The sequence below is a fragment of the Vulpes vulpes genome, chromosome 2 (genome assembly GCF_048418805.1).
Source record: "Vulpes vulpes isolate BD-2025 chromosome 2, VulVul3, whole genome shotgun sequence".
In the NCBI taxonomy this organism is placed as follows: Eukaryota; Metazoa; Chordata; class Mammalia; order Carnivora; family Canidae; genus Vulpes; species Vulpes vulpes.
This window is the reverse complement of record NC_132781.1, coordinates 57,159,538-57,180,647: the sequence shown is the minus strand read 5'-3', so window position 1 is coordinate 57,180,647 and position 21,110 is coordinate 57,159,538. Positions and strand designations below refer to the sequence as shown.

General features: G+C 36.3%; 1 protein-coding gene and 1 pseudogene across 3 annotated transcripts in view; both read left to right on the top strand.

The window, feature by feature from the left end:
- The window catches only part of PBX3 (PBX homeobox 3), a 218,316-nt gene that overhangs the window by 161,153 nt on the left and 36,053 nt on the right, over positions 1-21,110 (top strand). For all 3 annotated transcript variants that reach the window (XM_026009313.2, XM_026009311.2, XM_026009312.2), the window contains exons 3-4: positions 2,387-2,628; positions 13,648-13,838. In XM_026009313.2, the coding sequence (XP_025865098.1) occupies positions 2,387-2,628; positions 13,648-13,838 (433 nt within the window). The remainder of the gene's footprint in view (positions 1-2,386; positions 2,629-13,647; positions 13,839-21,110) is intronic.
- LOC140598033 (U4 spliceosomal RNA) lies at positions 12,959-13,025 on the top strand (annotated as a pseudogene).

The following is a 21,110-nucleotide window of genomic DNA, read 5'->3' as shown; positions in this document are numbered from 1 at the left end:
AATGATTTTTCTGGTTTGACTTGATGCACATAGTTTATAAAGTAAATGCAGAAGGATCTTAAAACATTTTTTCCTATATTTGAGGCGAACACTGAAGTGTTGATTTACTTAAGATTTTAGAAGAGATGTTATTCATCACAAAGGGTAAATGTTATACCAGCTAAAAATACATACTTATTTTTATTACTACTATTGACTTTAAGGGTTGCTTCCTATTGGTGTGGTGGTATTAGTTTATATACATATTAACAATGTATAAAAAGTGCCATATCTTTTGCACTTCTTTCTGATGAGTTTTCTTCTTCTATCTCTTATAGTCTGCTTTCTTATGTATTAAGTCATGCAGGGAATTGTAATAATTTTGACTATGGATGTTGAAATTATCCATAATTATCATGTTTTTATTAAAGAACCTTTCCAAATATCCATAGGGAAAAGATCAATATATATATAAGTACAAGGAAAAACTGGAAACCTGGAGGAACCTTGAAAGTAGATTAAAAAAACACACATTTCCAGGAGAAGCACCAGTATCTGTATAAACACAAAGAAGAAACAGTGAACGCACAAAAGTGTGAGCAAAAATTTAGTCAAAAAAGGAGGAATTTAAAGACCTCCTGAACAAATAATATAAAATGAAGCTGAATCCAAAGTGCAAGAGAAGAGGCTGCCCAGTGAGTCCTCACTGCGTGCCAGATGTACAAAAAATTTGGTATGTAGAACTACAAGTATGTCAAGGCCATAAGATTTTAACATCTCACAGAGTGAATTAGAAGAGAAGAAAATTAAAGATGTCAAATTAAAAAACAGTAACATAACCAGTATTTGCCAGATCTAGAAGAAATACTAAATACATGTTTTTCTATTTTTAATTATCAGTGTTGTTGCTGATACTGATTTTATCTTATTTAAGGGAGTTACCTAACTTTCTGGTTCCCTAAATGAATTTATTGTCTTAGTATATTACTGTTTTCAAACCTTATTTATTTGCCTCTGAACAGGCAACAGATATAATTTTAAATTATTGTGAGTTAGTTTTATTATCCAGTTGAAATTATTCTGAAGTATATTTTTAAATGAAAGTGACAGCTTTAAAGTGTTTTGGGGGAGGAAATTAAAGTTGTACGTTTGAGTTAAGACAACCAAGAGCTCTGTCATGCTGCGGGTGTAATTCAGGACATCTAGGAATGAAATCTGTTCTTAAAAGAATTGATGGTAGTTTTAGGTTAGCATATAAAATCACAGAGCTGGTGCTCAGCTGAATACTTGGCAGCTTATAGATGTTACTGTCATGTAAGTTACACTAGACACAGAGTGTGCACCGCTGTGGATAAACAACAACAGGCACAGACGAAAAAGGCAGAATCCAAATGCAGACATGCAGGATGCCAACTGCTCCCCCTTTCCCTTCCCCAAGATGCCTTGTAACTAGTGTGGGGAACCTGCTTTTAAACAGATTTACAGAGGTTAATTGGGCTGGGATATTTTAGATTATGTTACACATTAATGAAAATGCTGATTTTGAGCTGTCATGACTCCAGTGCTTTTTATACTGTGATAATTATTTTAAAACTTTGTCTTCTGTGTTGTTGAAAACATCTTGGCAGAAAGCCTGTGTGACCTGATTAAACCTATGAATTGTCAGCTGTGATCTATGGTTCTCAGATGAGGTTGCTGACTGGGCATCACTTAAGAAGTTCTTGATTTAAAAGCAAAATTAGATTGAGACTACTGTGCCCAACCATTTCAGTGACACATTTTTAATACTCTATTTAGGGTCTCGATTTCACAGTTTGTGGGCAATTGCTTAACAAAGTCATTCACGAATATATATTTTTAAAGCATAGCTAATTACCTCATGATGTATGAATTTCTCCCCCTGAAATTACACAATGGAAACTCCCATCTAATCCTGTTTGTTTTCTAATTTTTGGATATAGTTTGTGAATTACCCCATGGGATTTTAAATTCTGTTCTTCCAACCATGCAGAGAAACAATAACTACCTTTAGATGTATTTGTTTTATATCCTTGGAATTATTTTTTTCCTTTCTCAAAATCCCAAGTTGTTTACCCCTTCCCATTTTATGCTTAAATCCTTAAAATTTGGGAAGATTAATATTAGCATATTCTGAGAAGCCAGGGTTACCTTTTTCCAGGGATCCAATCTAGGATAAATTGAGAGAGGGTAATGTAGAAATTCTGGGATGCATGTAAATATTCTCTCAAAAAGGATTTTCATACTTATGATTATTGATAAATGTGAACAAAGAAATTCTCAGCATGAATTGTAGTACACTAATGTTGTTTGATAATTTTCTCAAATAAAATACTCACACTATTTGTCCTATTTCTCGCTTCTTTTCTGTCTCTCTCTTTCCTTGAAGGTCTCAGCATCAGAGGAGCCCAGGAGGAGGACCCTCCCGATCCCCAGCTAATGAGACTGGACAATATGCTTTTGGCAGAAGGGGTTTCAGGTCCTGAGAAAGGTGGGGGATCGGCGGCAGCAGCTGCAGCCGCGGCAGCCTCTGGAGGTTCTTCAGATAACTCTATTGAACACTCAGATTACAGAGCCAAATTGACCCAGATCAGACAAATCTATCACACAGAACTGGAGAAATATGAACAGGTCAGCAGCCGCCACTCTCATAGTCCTGCACAAACCCTCTATTGCTCTTCTATTAGACTGCGCTAACCAATTCTAAGGGCTGTGAGGGGTAGGTGTTAACACAAAAAGCAAAACAAATAAGGTCAATGCAAAAACCCAAGTGAATTACTGGGTTCATGAAATGAAGTCCCTTTGAGATTTCGGAGGTGAAGCTAAATCTATTATATCCCATCTATTTGTTTCAGTTTTGTTCATCCCTCACATTCACATGCCCCTACGACTACACCTGCAGCCATCCTTCCCCTTTAACACACTGTTTGATGCTCTTCAAAGCTCGGGATAATTCACATTTACTCCCTGGCCTTGTTCATGAGTTTTAACAGCTTTAAAGGGAAGCTCTGCCTAGTGAGCTCTTCCTCCTATGCCATGAGCTCCAGAATCCTTCCAGGAATTGTTATGGATCAGGCCAGACTAGAGTGGAGGGAGCTACCATCACAAAGTAAGCAGGTTCTGGTCTTTCTTTCTGAAGATGAGACTCCCAGGATAGTGATAGGTACCATGGGGCAGGGAGTACTCTGCATTTTGCGCTAAATTCCTGAGTAGATGGAGGCTGTGGATTAAAAATGCTGTCCTCAGGAATTATATTACCAAACTTCATTGAATTTAAAGTATCTTTGATTTTAAGATGTGTCATTGTTGATGTACCACCAAGAAAAAAGTTAATCCTACCCAGATGAACTATAACACACTGTTGACTGTGAAATGCTTCTCGACTTCACAGAGATGTTAAAAGGTGGGAGAAAATAAGCCTTAGATTCAATGAAGTCAGGCAAAATGTTGGTAGTTCATTTTAAACTTTAGTTGTTAGTTGAAACCTAAAAACCTGTTTAGTTAGTTTGAACAAGTTTACACTAGCAGGTAATTAAAAAAAAAAAACATTATTATGAAATACTTAAACGTACCACCAAGTAAAGAGAATGTTGTTATGTTGAATCCTATGAAATGGCCAAGTTTTTAGGTCAAAAACAGTTGTGTACTGGCAATTTTATAGGGCTCACCCTAAAATAAGGCACTGCATAGACACTCATCACCCAGATACATAATGTCCGTATTATCAGTCTTATTTTTGTCTCTCTCTCTCTCTCTCTCTCTCTCTCTCTCTCTGTCTCTCTCTCACACACACACACACACACATGCACGTGGGCACACAGTAACACACACTTTGTTTTGGTTTTGGTGGAGTATTTCAAAGAAGTCTTAAGCATCATACCATTTCACCCAGAAATACTTCACTGCGCAGTCAGGTACTAATTAAAGTCTAAACACTTTAGTGTGATGTGGGCATCCTGGCCAGTTTTATTACTAATTTTTCTTCTGAGTTCCCTGCATAGTTTCAGTTGTATATTGTTTTTTTCATTGCCTTCTCAAATATTCTGGATATGGTGGTATTAAGCAAATATTGGATTCTGTTTCAGAGGTGAGTGTGTTTTGAGGGAGGGTAGAAAGTTTATGTAGCTTTATGTTAAAATCCAATATAAATTAATATTATAAGATACTGTCTTTTATCAACATAGTACTTTCTGGAGTCTCAAACTGTATCTCTAGTCTCATTTGTAGGGATAATTTTGGCGGAAGATGTGCAAATAAGAATTTTGGAAAAATTATCTTACGTATATACATGCAAAAACAAGGAGCTTTCTGATTTGATGTATGAATAAGGGAGAGTAAACAAAATAAGTCGTGGTTGAAAAAGTTGCCCTGAGCACAGACAGAAGAAAATGGTTCTAATTTGTAGTATAATCTTAATCGCATAACTTTATGTTAAATACATCTATACATACTTACTAAATAAATAACCACCAGTCACCTTGAGTGGAAAGATCTCTAGTATTAGGGGCCAAATGGCCTGACTTTTTTGGCTGAGGAATTAAGGTGGCTCCCTTACTGTCTGCTGCCATGTTTCTTTATACCAGCTTCCTTTTTTTTCTCTCTTTAGCCCTATTGAGAGTCAGGTGAGGCTTTCATCATTCTGTGTCATCAGGGTTTTTTGTTTTGTTTTGTTTTGCTTTAAGAATATATACAGCTTCTACAAAAGTTAATCGATAGTATGTATTTTTGGATTTTTTTTGATTAAACATATTGGGAAATAATAAGTTTTAATTCATTTTATAATTCATTTTAATAATGAATCTTACTTATGTCTTGATATATTCAGTAACCTAATAAAATCATTTAAAAATATATTTCCTTGCTCATTTTTGACACTATCTGAAGGAAAAGTTCAGACATGAAATCACTGTAGTTTTATGGACAAATAAATAAATGGAGTACGATGACTGGTTGGCTGCATAACAGAAATTTATAAATTTTCTTCCGTAGGTTCTGAATTGTTTTAGGAACAGTGTAGCAGCATTTAATTCTCTTGAGTAGTCTTTGAGGCTGACTTTTATAACTCTCCTCTCTGTAGTTCCTTTTTTTTTTTTTTTAAATAAAGGACATTTTTTAATTTTTTATGATAGTCATACAGAGAGAGAGAGAGAGGGGCAGAGACACAGGCAGAGGGAGAAGCAGGCTCCATGCACCGGGAGCCCAATGTGGGATTCGATCCCGGGTCTCCAGGATCGCGCCCTGGGCCAAAGGCAGGCACCAAACCGCTGCGCCACCCAGGGATCCCTCCTCTCTGTAGTTCCTAAGTTACTAGATCAGTGAATTTTGACAGCAGATAGTCAATTGTTTTTTTTTTACAGTCTTTGGGATACAGGTTGTAGGCTTTATCTGGGATAGACCTTCCAGGGGTATGCTTTGGAGCTACTAAGAGGGCTAAGCAGAAGTGAGATGAAAGGGTGGCATTTCCAAGATAGGTGGCATTATAATTTCCATTTTATAGATGAGAAAATGAGACTCAGGTTGAATGATTTGCCCAATGTCACACATTTGTTTGGTGTCAGAATTAGGTACTAAAATCAGTTTCTGACAATATGCCTTCCTTTTCCATTTAATTGTGCTGCTATATATATAGAATTGGAAAATAATTCAGCACGTTCTGGTTTCCTCTTATTTGCCCATGTTGACTTGCATTTAGAATGGGATCAGGGAAAAGATGGAAAAAACAACTATCTTAATGACATTCCAGAAATTATATTTTTCCTCCTAAAAGTGAACATGGGTATTCTGAGTGACAGAAGCTTATTAATAATAGGAAGGATATACATGTTAAGGTGGTGGCATCATCAGAAAATTGTGTTGAGTCCTTTACTGAAAGAAAGAAACTACATTGGAATCTTAGAGCTATTCACTCTACTGTGTTTTGCAATGAAGCTGTAATGAAAATATATCTGAAGCCTGTTTAGATTTAGATTGCCATAAAATTAACAAACACTACCACTGCAGTAAATTAAAGTACCTTATAAACACAGCCACATTTACAAAGCTAAGCAGACTAAAGCTACAGTTTGAGCAAAATTAAATCCAAGCAGCAAGGCTCAGATTTATAAGTGTGTTTTAGGAATGGTATGGTCTTTAAAATCTCGTCCTTATTTTCCTCCAGAAAATATCCTTTGACCTTTTGTCTTCATTACGTAGGCTTAGATATAAGGACTTTTTATGATAACCATCTAGATTCACTTATAGACACTTTTGAAATATTAGGCATTCAATATATATAGAAAAAGGTTCCTGAATATTACTAACACCCAAAATAAATCAAAACTATTTCTCTTTTCTTTTTGTTAATCCTTACACCCAACAGGAATATGTGATTTTCCAAAGTTTGCAGTAACTCTCATAATACTTTTTTGGGGGTGCATTGCTTCTCTCTTTAGGAAAAAAAAATAACTGGTTCCTTCTTTGTCTTTTTGTTGATTAACAGGTTTTGAACAATGCATTTACTATACTTTTCAAATACACTCTCAAGATTAAAGGCCCAACTATTAGAATAAGTGAATTCCTGCTGACTTGAGCCAGGTGTCCTGGGAACCCTGTTTTTAAAAATTGAAGGCCTTCTCACTTCCTCTACCTCTCTACCAAAGGGAAGTGGACACGTTGGTTTTTGCAAATGAAATTTGACCTAGACATTTGTTCTCAGTTAAAAAGAAAAAAAGATATATCACACCCTGTGCAGCTCTCCCACTTTGCTTGTACCAGAAGAAATGCTTGTACACAGGCAGTTCACTTTATAATTTACAGCTGCTATAGTAGAGATGACATATTGAAAGCTATCTACTATAATTATATTGAAATACATTTTTGCTGAAGGCAAAAGTGTTGTAAGGGTTCCAACCCTCCCCAAGCATCTGGGAACCTGCTTTCTGAGTTCATAGATGTCTTTTGAATTCACCTCAAATCAGGTGAAGCATTGGAGCCAAGCACACACACCGGATGTAGTCAAGACCAATCAGGTACCATTTAGCTACTAGATGACTTTCAGACTACAGTGAATTAATTGCTGGGGGAATGGAGAATGAGTGTGGAACCTAAACCATTGTAAAGCATGTCCTTGTGCTTTTTGAGTATCTCAACATTATGTGCTTAGATTTGCTGGCAAAATCTCCTTTGCTTGTAAAGGAGTTTTATTTTTATCAGGTTAAAAGATGCTGATGTTATTACATTAGAGGTTGTATAACTCAAAAACTCCTAATCCCATTTTGCTATTTGTTCTTAAGAGTTAAGCAGGAAAGACAAAAGGGTACTACTATCTGACTATCTGATGGAAACTTTATATTTCATTTTTCCAAACAAGGCTTTGTCATTCACTTCTCCAAGGGAAGAGTTTTACTTCTTGTCGGCTTTCATGCTGGGTCTTTTTCTTGGCTGAAAGTGTGTTTGAGTGTTCCCTTTTCTCCTCTAAGGTTCTACTTTGTTAGTTCTACATATCGAATGTATCTTTGACCACAAACTTGATTAATAAAATAAATTGTTTTATATTTGAATATTCTTTTGTTTTCAACTTCTGTTTGCAGTATTCAGGCAATGGGCAGGCCTGATATATTAAGTATTAGGTAATCAGAGTAGGGACTGCTTGAAGAATAGCTAACATATACAAAATATGAATTTCATGTAATTGCCATTTTCATCGTCAATAACTGCCATTTATTAAGTATTAATTATGTCCTAGACTCTGTGCAAAGAACTTAACATATATAATATCCTCCTTACGAAAGCCTCATGAGATAGGCTCCTAAATCATGTAATTAGGTAAGAGTTGTTGAGATACAGTAGATATTTCGTCTTTGTGGCTGTTCCTTACTTATATTGGTCTCATTCTACTTGGCTTAGAAAAAAATCTTTGAATGTTGACTTTTATCCTAAAACAAGAAGAATTTATTGATTTAATAAGCATTCCATAAATACAAAATCTATGATATTGGACTAGAATTACTTACAAGGTTATAAAGACATCTAGAAAATGGATGCATGCAAATTTGAGAGCCAGTAACTGGTAATAGAGATTCATTCTTTCTTTGAAAAGTAGATTTTAAAATGGAGGTATCATGATCCTCTGATGGTTACAAAAGACCAATTCAGTTTTTAGATCTGATCACTGACCCATTTTAAAGCTTCCTCTAAAATTAGTGCTTGTTCATTGTCTGATTTTATATGGTTATATTCATTGATGTGAATTTACAGGCAAGAAAGGGGTTGAATCTTGAATTCACAATGAAAAAAGCACCATCACAAAACAGATGAAACTTCAATAAAGTTAAACCTGAAAACTTTGACTGTAAATTAAATATGTGCAGGTATCGAGGAGACAGTTTCACTAGCCAGCAAATATCATTAAAAACATTATCATAAATCAGATATTTCAGATCTTCAGTTGGCTTTGGATTTTTAAGGAGAAAGGAACAAATAGCAAGGAGGAAGTCTCATAATAGTTGATTGAAAATATTTTTTCAGATGAAGATTTTCATACTTTATGTTCATTTAACTATGTTATTGCTGTGTGTTTTAAAACAAAAACAAAAACAAAAACAAACAAACAAACAAAAAAACCAAAAATGCAGCCTAGATAGTTTTCCACAGCTGGATTAAAAGAAAAAGAGTTTTGTGCCATAACTTTAAATCAGGTAGTTTAAGGAATCAAGACTCTCATTTCCTGAATATTCCAATTATACCAAGGTGTTTCTGCATGCGTATTGTGGACATTGACCAGAAAAATTTTAACTGATAATATCACCTGGAAAAATAATAAGGCAATGAAAAATTTCTCCAATGTCTATTTTAATAGTACAGTCTTATAGGTATAACAGAGGTTGTGATAAATGTTTGAAGTGAAGATCCCACATTATAAATGGCATTGGTGCTAGTAAGTGGTTGGGTGGCCCTTCAAAAACAACTCTGCAATCATTTGATTATTCTTACTGCATTTATATGTTTTAAAAATGTATACCTTTTAAGGAGTAGAAGATGAGGCAGTACTGTGCTCTGCTGTGAAACTGGTACAGATGATGCTGTAAATGAGGCTGTAATTTACTTTCAGTGGTATAAAGGAAAAAAATCACTTTGCCTAAAGTGTATGCATCTTTCTTAAGGGTGTACCCAGATTTTAATTATCTAAATGTAAATACTTAACGAATTTTACTTAGAGTAATGAGCTAAAGTGCACACTACATAAATGAGATGTTCTAATTAATCATGTATGAACTACTGTTTTAAAGAAAAGCTATGTGAATTCTGTGAATGTTGGGCTATTGCCAAATTGCTAATCAGCATTTGCATTCATAGATGAGTTCACTTAATAAGTTGTGAGACATTCAGCAAATGTTTTAGGAAATTATGAATTTTTAGATGCAGAAACTTTTTGCTTTTAACCCTTTTTTTTCCTACATGCTTCCTAGAAACCACAGGCAAACACTTTCTGGAGTGATTAAAATGCAGCCAAAGAAAAACTTAAGAGAGCTAACATATCATTCACACAGGAGTTTTGAATTATTTATCAAGATACATGTTACCATAATGTGAGAGCTAGGTTTTCAGGAATTTGCAGTGTTATATGTGCGAACTAAAAATGCTTCCATAATCCAGTACAGTGGTTCTCAAACTTTTTGATCTTAAAACCTAGAATCTTAAAAGTTACTAGAAACCCCTAAGAGCTTTTATTTGGTGGATTATATCTGTCAGCATTTATTATAAGAGAAATTGAAACTGAAAAAAATTAAAAGCATTTATTAATTAATCTTAAAATAATACATCTTTATGTTTTAATCTAAATAATATTTTTGTAAAAACCTGTATTTTCCCCAGAACCTCAGCATCTATTGAGAATAATGACATTGTTTTTTACATGCTTGCAAACTCTTTAATGTTGTGCTCAGTAGAAGTCACCTGGATCTTACATGTGCTTCTGCAGTAAGTCTGTTGTAATGTGGTTGAAATATACAAAGAACACCTGGATCTGACCTCACACAAATATGTCATTGGAAAAGGCAGGAGTGTATGGTAATAGCCTTTTCAGATAGCTGTTGGATTTTCTTCTTTGATATTACACCAAAATTTGACAAGTTGTAATTTCTTAAATGTTAGTTATAATGCAAGTTTGAAATCATATCATTTAATTCTTTGTACTCTGTTTCTTTAAAATCCATTGGTCTAATATGCAGTTCGAATGGATCTTCTACCTGTGCATGTTTTTGTAACATCATGCATTGGTCACTTGGAAAATACTGGTTCACCTGAGTTATGTACATCTTCATTTTATAGTACCAAAATATATTGATTAGTACCAACACCACGCTAGTCAGAAAGTCTGCTGGGAAACTGGGAAACTTACAATGGTGGATGAAAGTTTTCCAAAATTCTAATTTTCACTTGAAAACTCCTATTTTGTTATGATACACATTACTGTCAGCTCTTTTACTTGACATGACAGGCACAATTTTTTTTTTTTTTTTGAGAGGACATCTGCCAGATACCCAAGTCTGAATAATTATAATTTGTTGCTTTTGCTTTTTTAAAAAATGGTGTTCTATGAAAAAAACAGCTTTAGCTCACAAAGTCACACAAGTACTTTTTCTCAAGATAACTATCCATTGATATGCAGTAGAAGTGCTTTTTATTTGTTTCCCATTTTGTTGCACAGAATATTCTGGACATAGTGAAGGATTGAGATGTAATAAAATGAATAATTTTTCTTGCTTCACCAAGGACATTCATAAATGAAACTGTCTTTTTGTGTGTTTGTGCGTATGCGTGGTGGTGAAGAATTAAAAAAAAAAAATCAAAGATGACTTAGTATGTGGTTATCCAAAGAGTTTTTCTTAGCACATTGGTCCCCAAGATACCATAGAGCTGTGCTGTCCAATATGGTTGCCACTAGCCATGGGTTGAGCACTTGAAATCTGGCTAGTATGAATTGAGATGTGCTGTAAATGTAAAATACACATTGGATTAGAAAGTGTACCTTCCAAAATAATGTAACATACCTCATTAACCATGTTTTTAAAATATTATGTGTTGAAATGTTAATAGTTTTCATATATTGGGTTAAATAAAAATATTTTAAAAATTAATTTCACCTGATTCTTTTTTTTTAAGGTGGCTACTAGGGGTTTTATTTTGTTTGTTTGTTTTTTTTTTTTAATTTCATATGTGGCCTTGCAATGTATTTCTTTTGGACAGCACTACTCTAGAGAAAAGAGATTTTGTATCTAAATTTATTTGGGAAAAGTTGGCTATCCCATTCCCTCTTAAAGACTTATTCTGCACATTGCCGTGTAGGTATCAAGGAGTCTTGCAAAAGCAAACAAAAATCTTTAAAAATTTTGGTTAACATTTTCCAAGCATACTGTATTTTTGGACCATGTATTAACATTCTCTGAAACTAGTTATAGAAGCACATACTTTCTGATTCCAGTGTGGGGACATTGTTCTAGTCTAATTTTCTTTATTTTATTGATAAGAAAATGGAGGACTAGAGTTTGTCAAATTATATAATTTTGAAATTATATGAACATCTCCTTAGAGAAAGTGCAAGAAAAAAACATATATATATTTCTTGGCAGGGTGACCGCTTGTTTTCAGTTTGGCATAAAGTAGTGCAAGTAATATAATGGGGGACAATCTTTATTTTTATTTTGGTTTTCTTAAAGATAGAAAGAACTTCTGGTTTTAGAGCTACATAGTTCCTTAACATTTTACTGTGTCATAACCTAGGACAATAATTCTTAGCCCTTTTTAGTTATAAACTGGCTAAGAATCTGAAAAGAAAATAAAACTCCACAGGTTGTCCCTCTAGGTGTTATACATGTACACACAACTTGGATAAGATTTCAGGAAGTCCTAGACACTCTAAACTTATCCATGGACCACAAGTGAAAAATTCTTCACATATAGTTCAGGGATAATGTACTTATATGTGTTAATCAACATTACTCTCAAATTGTAATACAACAGCTGACTAGTCGGTATATGTTCATTGGATGCCTACTGTCTGTCTATACTGCACAATCCTAAACTCTGAAGAATCCTGTAAGTGTAACATAGGGTCACTACTCACTTAAATTGCTTAAGACTTAAAACACATAGGAGAGGAAAAAAAGCACCTTTAAAAAAGCACCCTTTAACTGACAAGCAAGACTCATTTTACCTCACCTTAGAAACATTTATAGCAAAGCCCCAGAAAGCTTAGAGTAACTAAAACACCCAGTACACACCCAGTGTACTTACTGGAAAGGTTAGTTCTCTAATGAGCAGTTAGAAAACCATCATGTGCTATATGTGAGCAATGTTCAGGATATCTGTAGGGAAGTGGACATTATTATAGCTACAAACTATATCTTGCTGTGACCAATGACTCTTCTGTTCTCTTGCCCTACCAGGGGCATTTGTGCAGTAAGATACAGAATCTCTCCATCTTGCCTTTTTAATGAAAATGCCAGAAGATGTTCTTTTTAATCAAGGGTATAGATTGATGCTTTATTTACTAGAGCAGTAGTAGATTTCAGTGTAGACCTCATTACTTGGTTTTATCAATCTAAAAAAATATAGGTGAACTGAAAGAGGAGTTGAGGGTTGTTAACTTAAAAGTTTGAGACCCAAATCTGATCCTTGTTTTCCTGCTGCACCTCCCCTGAAGAATTGAACTGCTTTACCCATCTTCTACAGATAGCTTATATCTACTGATGAGGCCCACACCACAGCTAAATTATTCCAAGACATTGGCATGCCTAGTATCCAAGGCTCTTTACATACTAACATGGACCTGAATCCCTTCTTTTTCTCCACATACTCTCTCTCATCCTCTCAACTTACTACATATCATATTTCTAGAGTTTGCCTGGTATCTAGCATTCTTCCTAATTTCCACCTTTATCCACCTTTCAAAAATCCAACCCATTCTTAAAGCCCAGATATCAGCTTTGTGCAGTGGTAGTATCATAGTCAATGAGGTTTATCCAAGGCACGATTATTGGTAATTAAAGCCCAGATCTCACTCTGCCATAAAGCCTGATGTGATCTCTACCTCCAAATGAGAATACTTCCTCCTTGGAACTTAAGAAACATTCATATCTTCCTGTGACACTTTACACAGACTGCCTTGTTTGAGAATTCTCTTTTTTTATATATTTTATCATACTAAAGACCAAGTACACATCTTGCTCATTTCTCTATACCTAAATAGCATCGGGAAGAGTTTGCATTCCATAGTCCTTCAGTAAACATTGGCTGAATAAATGTAAAACCCCAGAGAAGAATAGGAAGTGGTTAGTATTAACAATACACATATATTCATATTTATACATAGGAGTTGGTAGAGCCTATCCTCCAATGGGAAAACCTCATTTTGCAACTGGGAAAAGGGTGGGTAAAAGGACAATTGAGTGCTCTGCCTCCTTTGCATGTTGGCCATTCATAGTCTCAGAATTCTTGGTGCCCCATCTAACTACCACTGCCATTTGACAAGTGTCTTGGTTTCCATTTTACTCTATCCACTGCATAATCCATTGGCAATTGCAAATGAGATAGAAATTTAGATGTTAATGTTTGAGTGTGATAATATAAAATACCGGATTCCTAAGGAGTGACTTTTTTCCCCCTTTACAGGCATGTAATGAATTCACCACACATGTGATGAACCTTCTCCGAGAGCAGAGTAGAACACGTCCCATTTCCCCAAAAGAGATTGAAAGAATGGTGGGCATCATCCATCGAAAATTTAGTTCCATTCAGATGCAGCTCAAACAAAGCACTTGTGAAGCAGTTATGATTTTAAGATCAAGATTCCTTGATGCCAGGTATGTGAAGCCACAAATCCTTGTGTGGCTTTTTTTCTTTACCTCTTTCACTCCTTGTATATTATTTTCTGTAAAACTGGCCAGTTGGTCTTAGAGTCTTCTTTAATTTGGCTATAAGGGTTCTTCTCTACAATGGATAGATAATTCACCACATGGTGCCTGCACTGTGAATCCTCCTTTTGTCTGGGAGTGGTCCTACTTTTAGCTAACAATTTGATGATTCAAGAAACAGATAGGATTAGTGCTGCTACTAATGATATAGGAAGATAAAGCCTTTAATTCTGATGCTAAAAAGTATTTTTAAGGATAATTTTCAGTATGTAACTCTGTTTTAACAAAGGTTTATTTTCTAAAAATTTCTTGATGTTATATTACCTGTGTACACTATAAGACAATACTTGGAAACACTGATACTTTCAGGAAGGAAGTGGTGTTGTAGTTAATAGCAATAGCACAAAACCCTGAATACTGTTTTTCTAAGTCAAGGAAGAAAGCTTATCAGTTTCTTCTGTAAGGATGAAAATTTCCCTTTTATTTGAAACTTCTGCCAAGTTTTGCAGGAGTTAACAATTGTGTATGGTGTGTTGGACCTACCGGATGATGTAACAGAAATGTCAGGCTCCTACTATATGTTGCCTCTGCAAGGATGCCTCTTGGGCATTGCTAAAACTTGTGGTTGGTCTTCAGCTTTAGAAAGGAGTTTTTTTTATGATAAGTTCTATTTTTATTTATTTTTTAAAGAATTTTTTAAAAAAATTATTAAAATTCAATTTGCCAACATATAGCATAACACTTAGTGCTCGTCTCATTAAGTGCCTTCCTTAGTGCCCATCACCCAGCTGCCCCATCGCCCCACCTACCTCCCCTTCTGCAATCCTTTGTTTGTTTCCCAGAGTTAGGAGTCTCTCATGGTTTGTCTTTGTCTCTAATTTTTCCCCACTCAGGTTCCCCTCTTCCCTCATGATCCCTTTCATGATTTTGTATATTCCTCATATGGGTGAAACCATATAATTGTCCTTCTCTATTTGAATTACTTGACTCAACATAATAACCTCCAGTTCCATCCTGGAAAGGAGTTTCTGTTTTGTTTTGCTTTCTCTCCCTTGCAATCTGACAAAGGTGATAAATTTAAATTTTACAATATTGAAGAAAATAATGAAGCTCACTTCTCAACTGGAAAACAAGGTGTGTGGGACAGTGTTCATGCCAGAGCTCCTCCTTCGAGCCAAACAGAGAAACATATGCCATCTAAAGATACTATACCATTCTCCCAGTTAAGGAAAGCCTTGTATCATTTTTGGTTCCTCCTTCTTCCACACTGAATTAGTCACCAGAACTCGCCAATGCTTGGTTTTCAGCCTTTCCCATATTCACTCTTTCTTTCTACCCTCACACTACTCTGTCCATCCTTTTGTATGTCTGGCACAGTTCCCTCTTGTGTCTCCTCCCTCCAGTCTCAGACCTTTTCTCACCCCTTCTCCACACCCCTTCTCCGGTTCTACAGCATCCCTGTGCTGCCCTCATTGCTTTGCTTAAAAACCACAATAGCTTTTCAGTGCTGAATAACTCACATACACACTTATTTAACCTAGCGTTTAAGACCTTCTGTGACCTGTTCCTGCCTGAATTACTTCTTTGTTGTTAAGATTCTTTGAAGTTTTATTCTATTTTTAAAATCCCAAGCTCACTATGGAAAATCGGAAAATCTATAGACTAGAAAGATACAGGATAAAAGACAACCACATTTTTGCTACCTAAAGGAACAAAACACTGTGAATGTGTTAGGTTATTTCCTTCTGGTTTGGGGGCTTTTAAAAAAAATGTTGTGATGGTACAATATGCATGATTTGGTTTGATTTTTAAAACATTTACCATGAGGGGATCCCTGGGTGGCTCAGCGGTTTGGCGTCTGCCTTGGGCTCAGGACATGATCCTGGGGTCCCGGGATCGGGTCCCATGTTGGGCTCCCTGTGTGGAGCCTGCTTCTCCCTCTGCCTGTGTTTCTGCTTCTCTCTCTCTCTCTCTCTCTCTTTCTCACTCTCTCTCTGTGTCTCTCATGAATAAATAAAATCTTAAAAAAAAACACATTTACCATGAATAAATAAACATTTTTATATAGTATAAGCTCTAATTTTAAATGTTAGTGGTTGAAGTCTACCAAATGGATATATGATAATTAATTTACCTAGCTATCCCTCCATTTTCAAGCATTTAAGTTGTCCCTACTAATTCCCATTATAATTTCTTTCTTCTTTCTTACCTTCCTTTCTTCCTTTCTGCTATAAGTATTTACTTATGCTGAAGATTATAAAAGTAAACAAGATAGGTTAACATATTTGCCCCAGTTGAGCTTACATTGTACTTAGGGAAATGGATAATCACAAGTAAACACATACAGGCATACCTTAGAGATGATGCAGGTTTGGTTCTAGACCACTGCAGTAAAGTGAGTATTGCAATAAAGTGAATCAAATGAATTTTTTGGCTTCCCGGTGCATATAGAAGTTATGTTTAGTTAGGTATACAATAGCATTTTGTCTAAAAGAAAATGTACATACCTTAATTCAAAAACACTTTATTGCTAAAAAATGCTAACCATCATCTGAGTAAATTACAATCTTCTTGCTGGTGGAGGGTCTTGCCTCATAATTGATGCTACTCACTGATCAGAGTGGTGATTGCTAAAAGCTAGGGTGGCTGGGACAATTTCTTAAGACAATAGTGAAGTTTGCTGCATGATTGATTGTTCACAGTTTATCCACAGCATGTAATGCCTTTTGATAGCATTTTACTCACAGTAGAGCTTCTTACAAAATTGGAACCAGTCTTCTCAAGCCCTGCTGCTGATTATCAACTAAGTTTATGTAATATCCTAATCTTTTGTTGTCATTTCAACCATCTTCACCAAGAGTAGATTCCATCTCAAGAAATCGCTTTCTTGACTCATCCATAAGAAGCAACTCCAGATCTGTTGAAGTTTTATCATGAGATTGTAGCAATTCAGCCCACTTCGGGCTCCACTTCTAATTCTAACTCCCTTGCTATTCCCACCACATCTGCAGTAACTTCCTCCACAAAAAAAGTCATTACGAAGGTTGGAATCAACTTCTCTTAACCTCCTGTTAATGTTGGTATTTTGATCTCTTCTATGAATCATGAATGTTCATAATGGCCTCAGAATGGTAAATCCTTTCCAGAAGGTTTTCAACTTACTTTGCCCAGATCCACCAGAGGAATCACCATCTCTGGTAGCTATATCTTTACAAATTTTTTTTTTTTTAAGATTGTATTTATTGGGCAGCCCTGGTGGCTTAGCGGTTTAGTGCCACCTTCAGCCCAGGGCCTGATCCTGGAGACCTGGGATCGAGTCCCATGTCGGGCTCCCTGCATGGAGCCTGCTTCTCCTTCTGCCTATGTCTCTGCCTCTCTCTCTGTGTGTCTCTCATGAATAGAAATAAAATATTTTTTAAAAAATTGTTTTGTTTATTTATGAGAGACACAGAGAGAGAGGCAGAGACAGAGGCAGAGGGAGAAGCAGGCTCCCCACAGGACTCAATCCTAGGACCCCAGGATCACAACCTGACCCAAAGGCAGGTGCTCAAGCACTAAGCCACCCAGGTGCCCCTACAAAATGTATTTCTTAAATAATAAGACTTGAAAGTTAAAATTATGCCTTGATCCACAGGCTGCAGAATGGATGATGTGTTAGCAGGCATTGTGAAAGTATAATCTCATTATCCATCTCCATCATTGCTCTTGGGTAACCAGGTGCATTGTCAACGAGCAGTAATATTTTGAAAGCAATCTTATTTTCCTGAGCAGTAGGTCTTAACAGTGAACTTAAGATACTCAGTAAATCGTGTTGTAAGCAGATGTGCTGTCATCTAGGCTTTGTTGTTCCAGTGGCAGAGCACAGGCCGAGTAGATTTAGCTTAACTCTTAAGGGCCTTATGATCTTTGGAATGGTCAGTGAGCATAGCTGTATTAGTCCCTAGTGAGAGAGCCAGCTTGTTCTTTGAAGCTTTGAAGCCAGACATTGACTTCTCCTCTCTAGCTATGAAAGTTCTAGATGGCATCTTCTTCCAATATAAGACTATTTTGTCTATACTGAAAATCTGCTGTTTAGTGTAGTCACCTTCACTAATGATCTTAGCTAGCTCTTCTGGATAACTTGCTGAAACTTCTACATCAGCATTTGCTGCTTTACCTTGCACTTTTATATTATGGAGGTGGCTTCTTTCCTTAAACCTCATGAACCAACCCATACTAGCTTCTGACTTTTTTTTCTGCAGCTTCCTCATCTCTCTTAGCCTTCCTAGAATTGAAAAGTGTTAGGGCCTTGCTCTAGATTAGGCTTTGACTTAAGAGAATATGTTTGGTCTGTTTGATCTTCTATCCAGACCACTAAAACTTTTTCCATCAGCAATAAGGTTGTTTTCACTTTCTTATTATTCATGTGTTTATTGGAGTAACATTTTCAATTTCCTTCAAGAACTTTTCCTTTGCAATCACAACTTGGTTGACTGGCTTAAGTGGCCTAGTTTTGGCCTTTTACCAAGCTTAATGAAGACATACCTTCCTCACTAAGCTTAATCATTTCTAGCTTTTGATTTCAAGTGAGATTTCACCTGAACACATAGAGAACATTGTAGGATTATTAACTGACCTAATATCCATATTGTTATGTCTCAGGGAATAGGAAGGCCTGAGGAGATGGAGAGAGATGGGGGAAGGCTGGTTGGTGGAACAGTCCAAACACACACAACATTTATTAAGTTTGCTTAGATGGGCATGATCCTTGGCACCCCAAAACAATAACAATAGTAACATCAAAGATCACTGATCACAGATCACCATAACAAATATAATGATAAAATAAACGTTTGAAATATTATAAGAATTATCAGAATGTGACACAGAGACACCAAATGAACAAATGTTGGTAATATGGCTTTGATAGATTTGCTCAATGCAGGACTGCCACAGACCTTCAGTTTGTGAAAATTGCAGTATCTGTGAAGCACAGTAAAATGAGGTATGCCTGTGCACTGTAGTATTCTATTCAATTATGCAATGAAATGTAACAGGATGATAAGTGCTGTGAAGAAAATAAAACAAGATAATAGGCAAGATAATGATGGAAAGAGGATACTTTTTTTTTTTTTTTTTTTTTTTTTTTTATGATAGTCACACACACACAGAGAGAGAGAGAGGCAGAGACACAGGCAGAGGGAGAAGCAGGCTCCATGCACCAGGAGCCCGATGTGGGATTCGATCCCGGGTCTCCAGGATCACGCCCTGGGCCAAAGGCAGGCGCCAAACCGCTGGCCACCCAGGGATCCCGAGGATACTATTTTAAATAGATTTTTATGGAAACTAGTATTTCAGTGAAAATCTTTATGCATTGAAACTTTGTGATCTTTCAGATTATTTCCTAATGATTAATGCTCAGAATTGGAATTATTAGATCAAAGTTTAAACATTTTTAATGTTCTCATTATATCATTAAATTGTTCTTTCCTATGCAAAATGAAAATCCCTCTTGGTCTTACCTGTTTCCTCTGACTAGAACCACTACCATCCCTTACCTCCTCCTCTCTCAACCCCCATCCCTGGCCTTCCACAGTAAACCCTGTTCTCCCAACCCCATCCCCAACGTGGTCACCACTGATGAGTTGTCATATGTGAGGGTGTCCAGCGTGGAGCCTGGAATGGAGCAAGTGCTCGTGTTGGTTGATTTCATGAGACTTTGTTCATTCTTCCAGGCCTAGTCTAACTGCTCTCTTTTTAGGAAGCTTACTTAAATTACTCCACTGGATTGGTCCTTGCCTTTTCTCCAGTACTGAAACTACATTGTTACAGTTCTCTACACCAGACTTCATTCAGACCACCTTTATTATGGCTTTCCAGGAACATTTCTTCCTTTCCCTAGGAAGCCACATTGTCATTGAAAGCAACTGCCAAGTCTTGAACATTTATAATCCCCACAATTCCACCAAGCTTCTTAAATGTAATAAGCTACAAAAGGTAATTTATTGACTAACTAGATGAATGAATATTTCTACTTCATACTTTTCATAGCTCAAGTCAGAGAGTTAAGGTAGTGTCAAAATGTCAAAAAAACAAAACAAAACAAAACAAAAACATTTCAAAATTGTTTATCAACTTTGAGTATTTTAATAAAAAATATTATGTAACAAAGATATTTAAAAGTACCTCCTTCAGGGGATCCCTGGGTGGCTCAGCGGTTTAGCGCCTGCCTTTGGCCCAGGGCGCGATCCTGGAGTCCCGGGATCGAGTCCCACATCAGGCTCCTGGCATGGAGCCTGCTTCTCCCTCCTCCTGTGTCTCTGCCTCTCCCTCTCTCTCTCTCTCTCTCTCTCTCTGTCTATCATAAATAAATTTTTTTAAAAAAAAGTACCTCCTTCAGAAAGAAATCCTTCCTAACTGTTACTATCCTTATTTCTGCTGATATTTCCCCATTCTTGTCAATATGGGTGCTTTATTTTTTATTACATAACTGCATCATAATGTACATACCTAAATGATTTATTTTTCTTCCAAGAGGAGGAATTAACAAGTCAGAGTAAGCAGAGGCAGAATGAGAAGGTGACAGAGCTTGGAACAGAGTCCCTTCTTCCACAGAGACTGCTTTTAGTGATACTGTGATGCTGATGGAATGCAGCCCTGCGACTGAGGCTCCATGAAGCACAGCAACTGGGACTGAGCCCATGGCCTGAGGCACAGCCACTTAGACTGTGCTAAACCCTGGGGGAAAGAAACTTAGGGGGATGTTTAATGGACATTTTCTACAGAATGTTTTTCTAAAAAATAAATAAAGTGTAACACCAAGTTGTTCTGTGTTATGCCTTCAAGTGAATGCAAACACTGAGCTTTGGTTCTATTTTTGTAGTGCCTTTTAGCAAGCCCTCCACACTGAGAAGGCAAGGTGTCTGCTCTAGGCAAACATACCCATTCAGATACATGATTTTCTTGCTCACTCTAGCTTCTCATAAGGCCACACTCACAGTTTCCTGGTAATTGGACAAGTTGAAGCATGTACCTGCATGAAACATTTAAGAATAAATTTGCATAGATCCCTCTGCTCTTCTAGTGGAAGGACTCTAGTTGTTTGGACATAACCAGACTATCTGGGGTGAGGTATTTTGTTCTGCTCCTAAATCTGTTCTCTGAGGTTTTTCAGTGTTTACTAAAACCTTTCCTAGGCACAGTCGACAAATGAGCTAAACTTATCTTAATTTTCCCAGATGT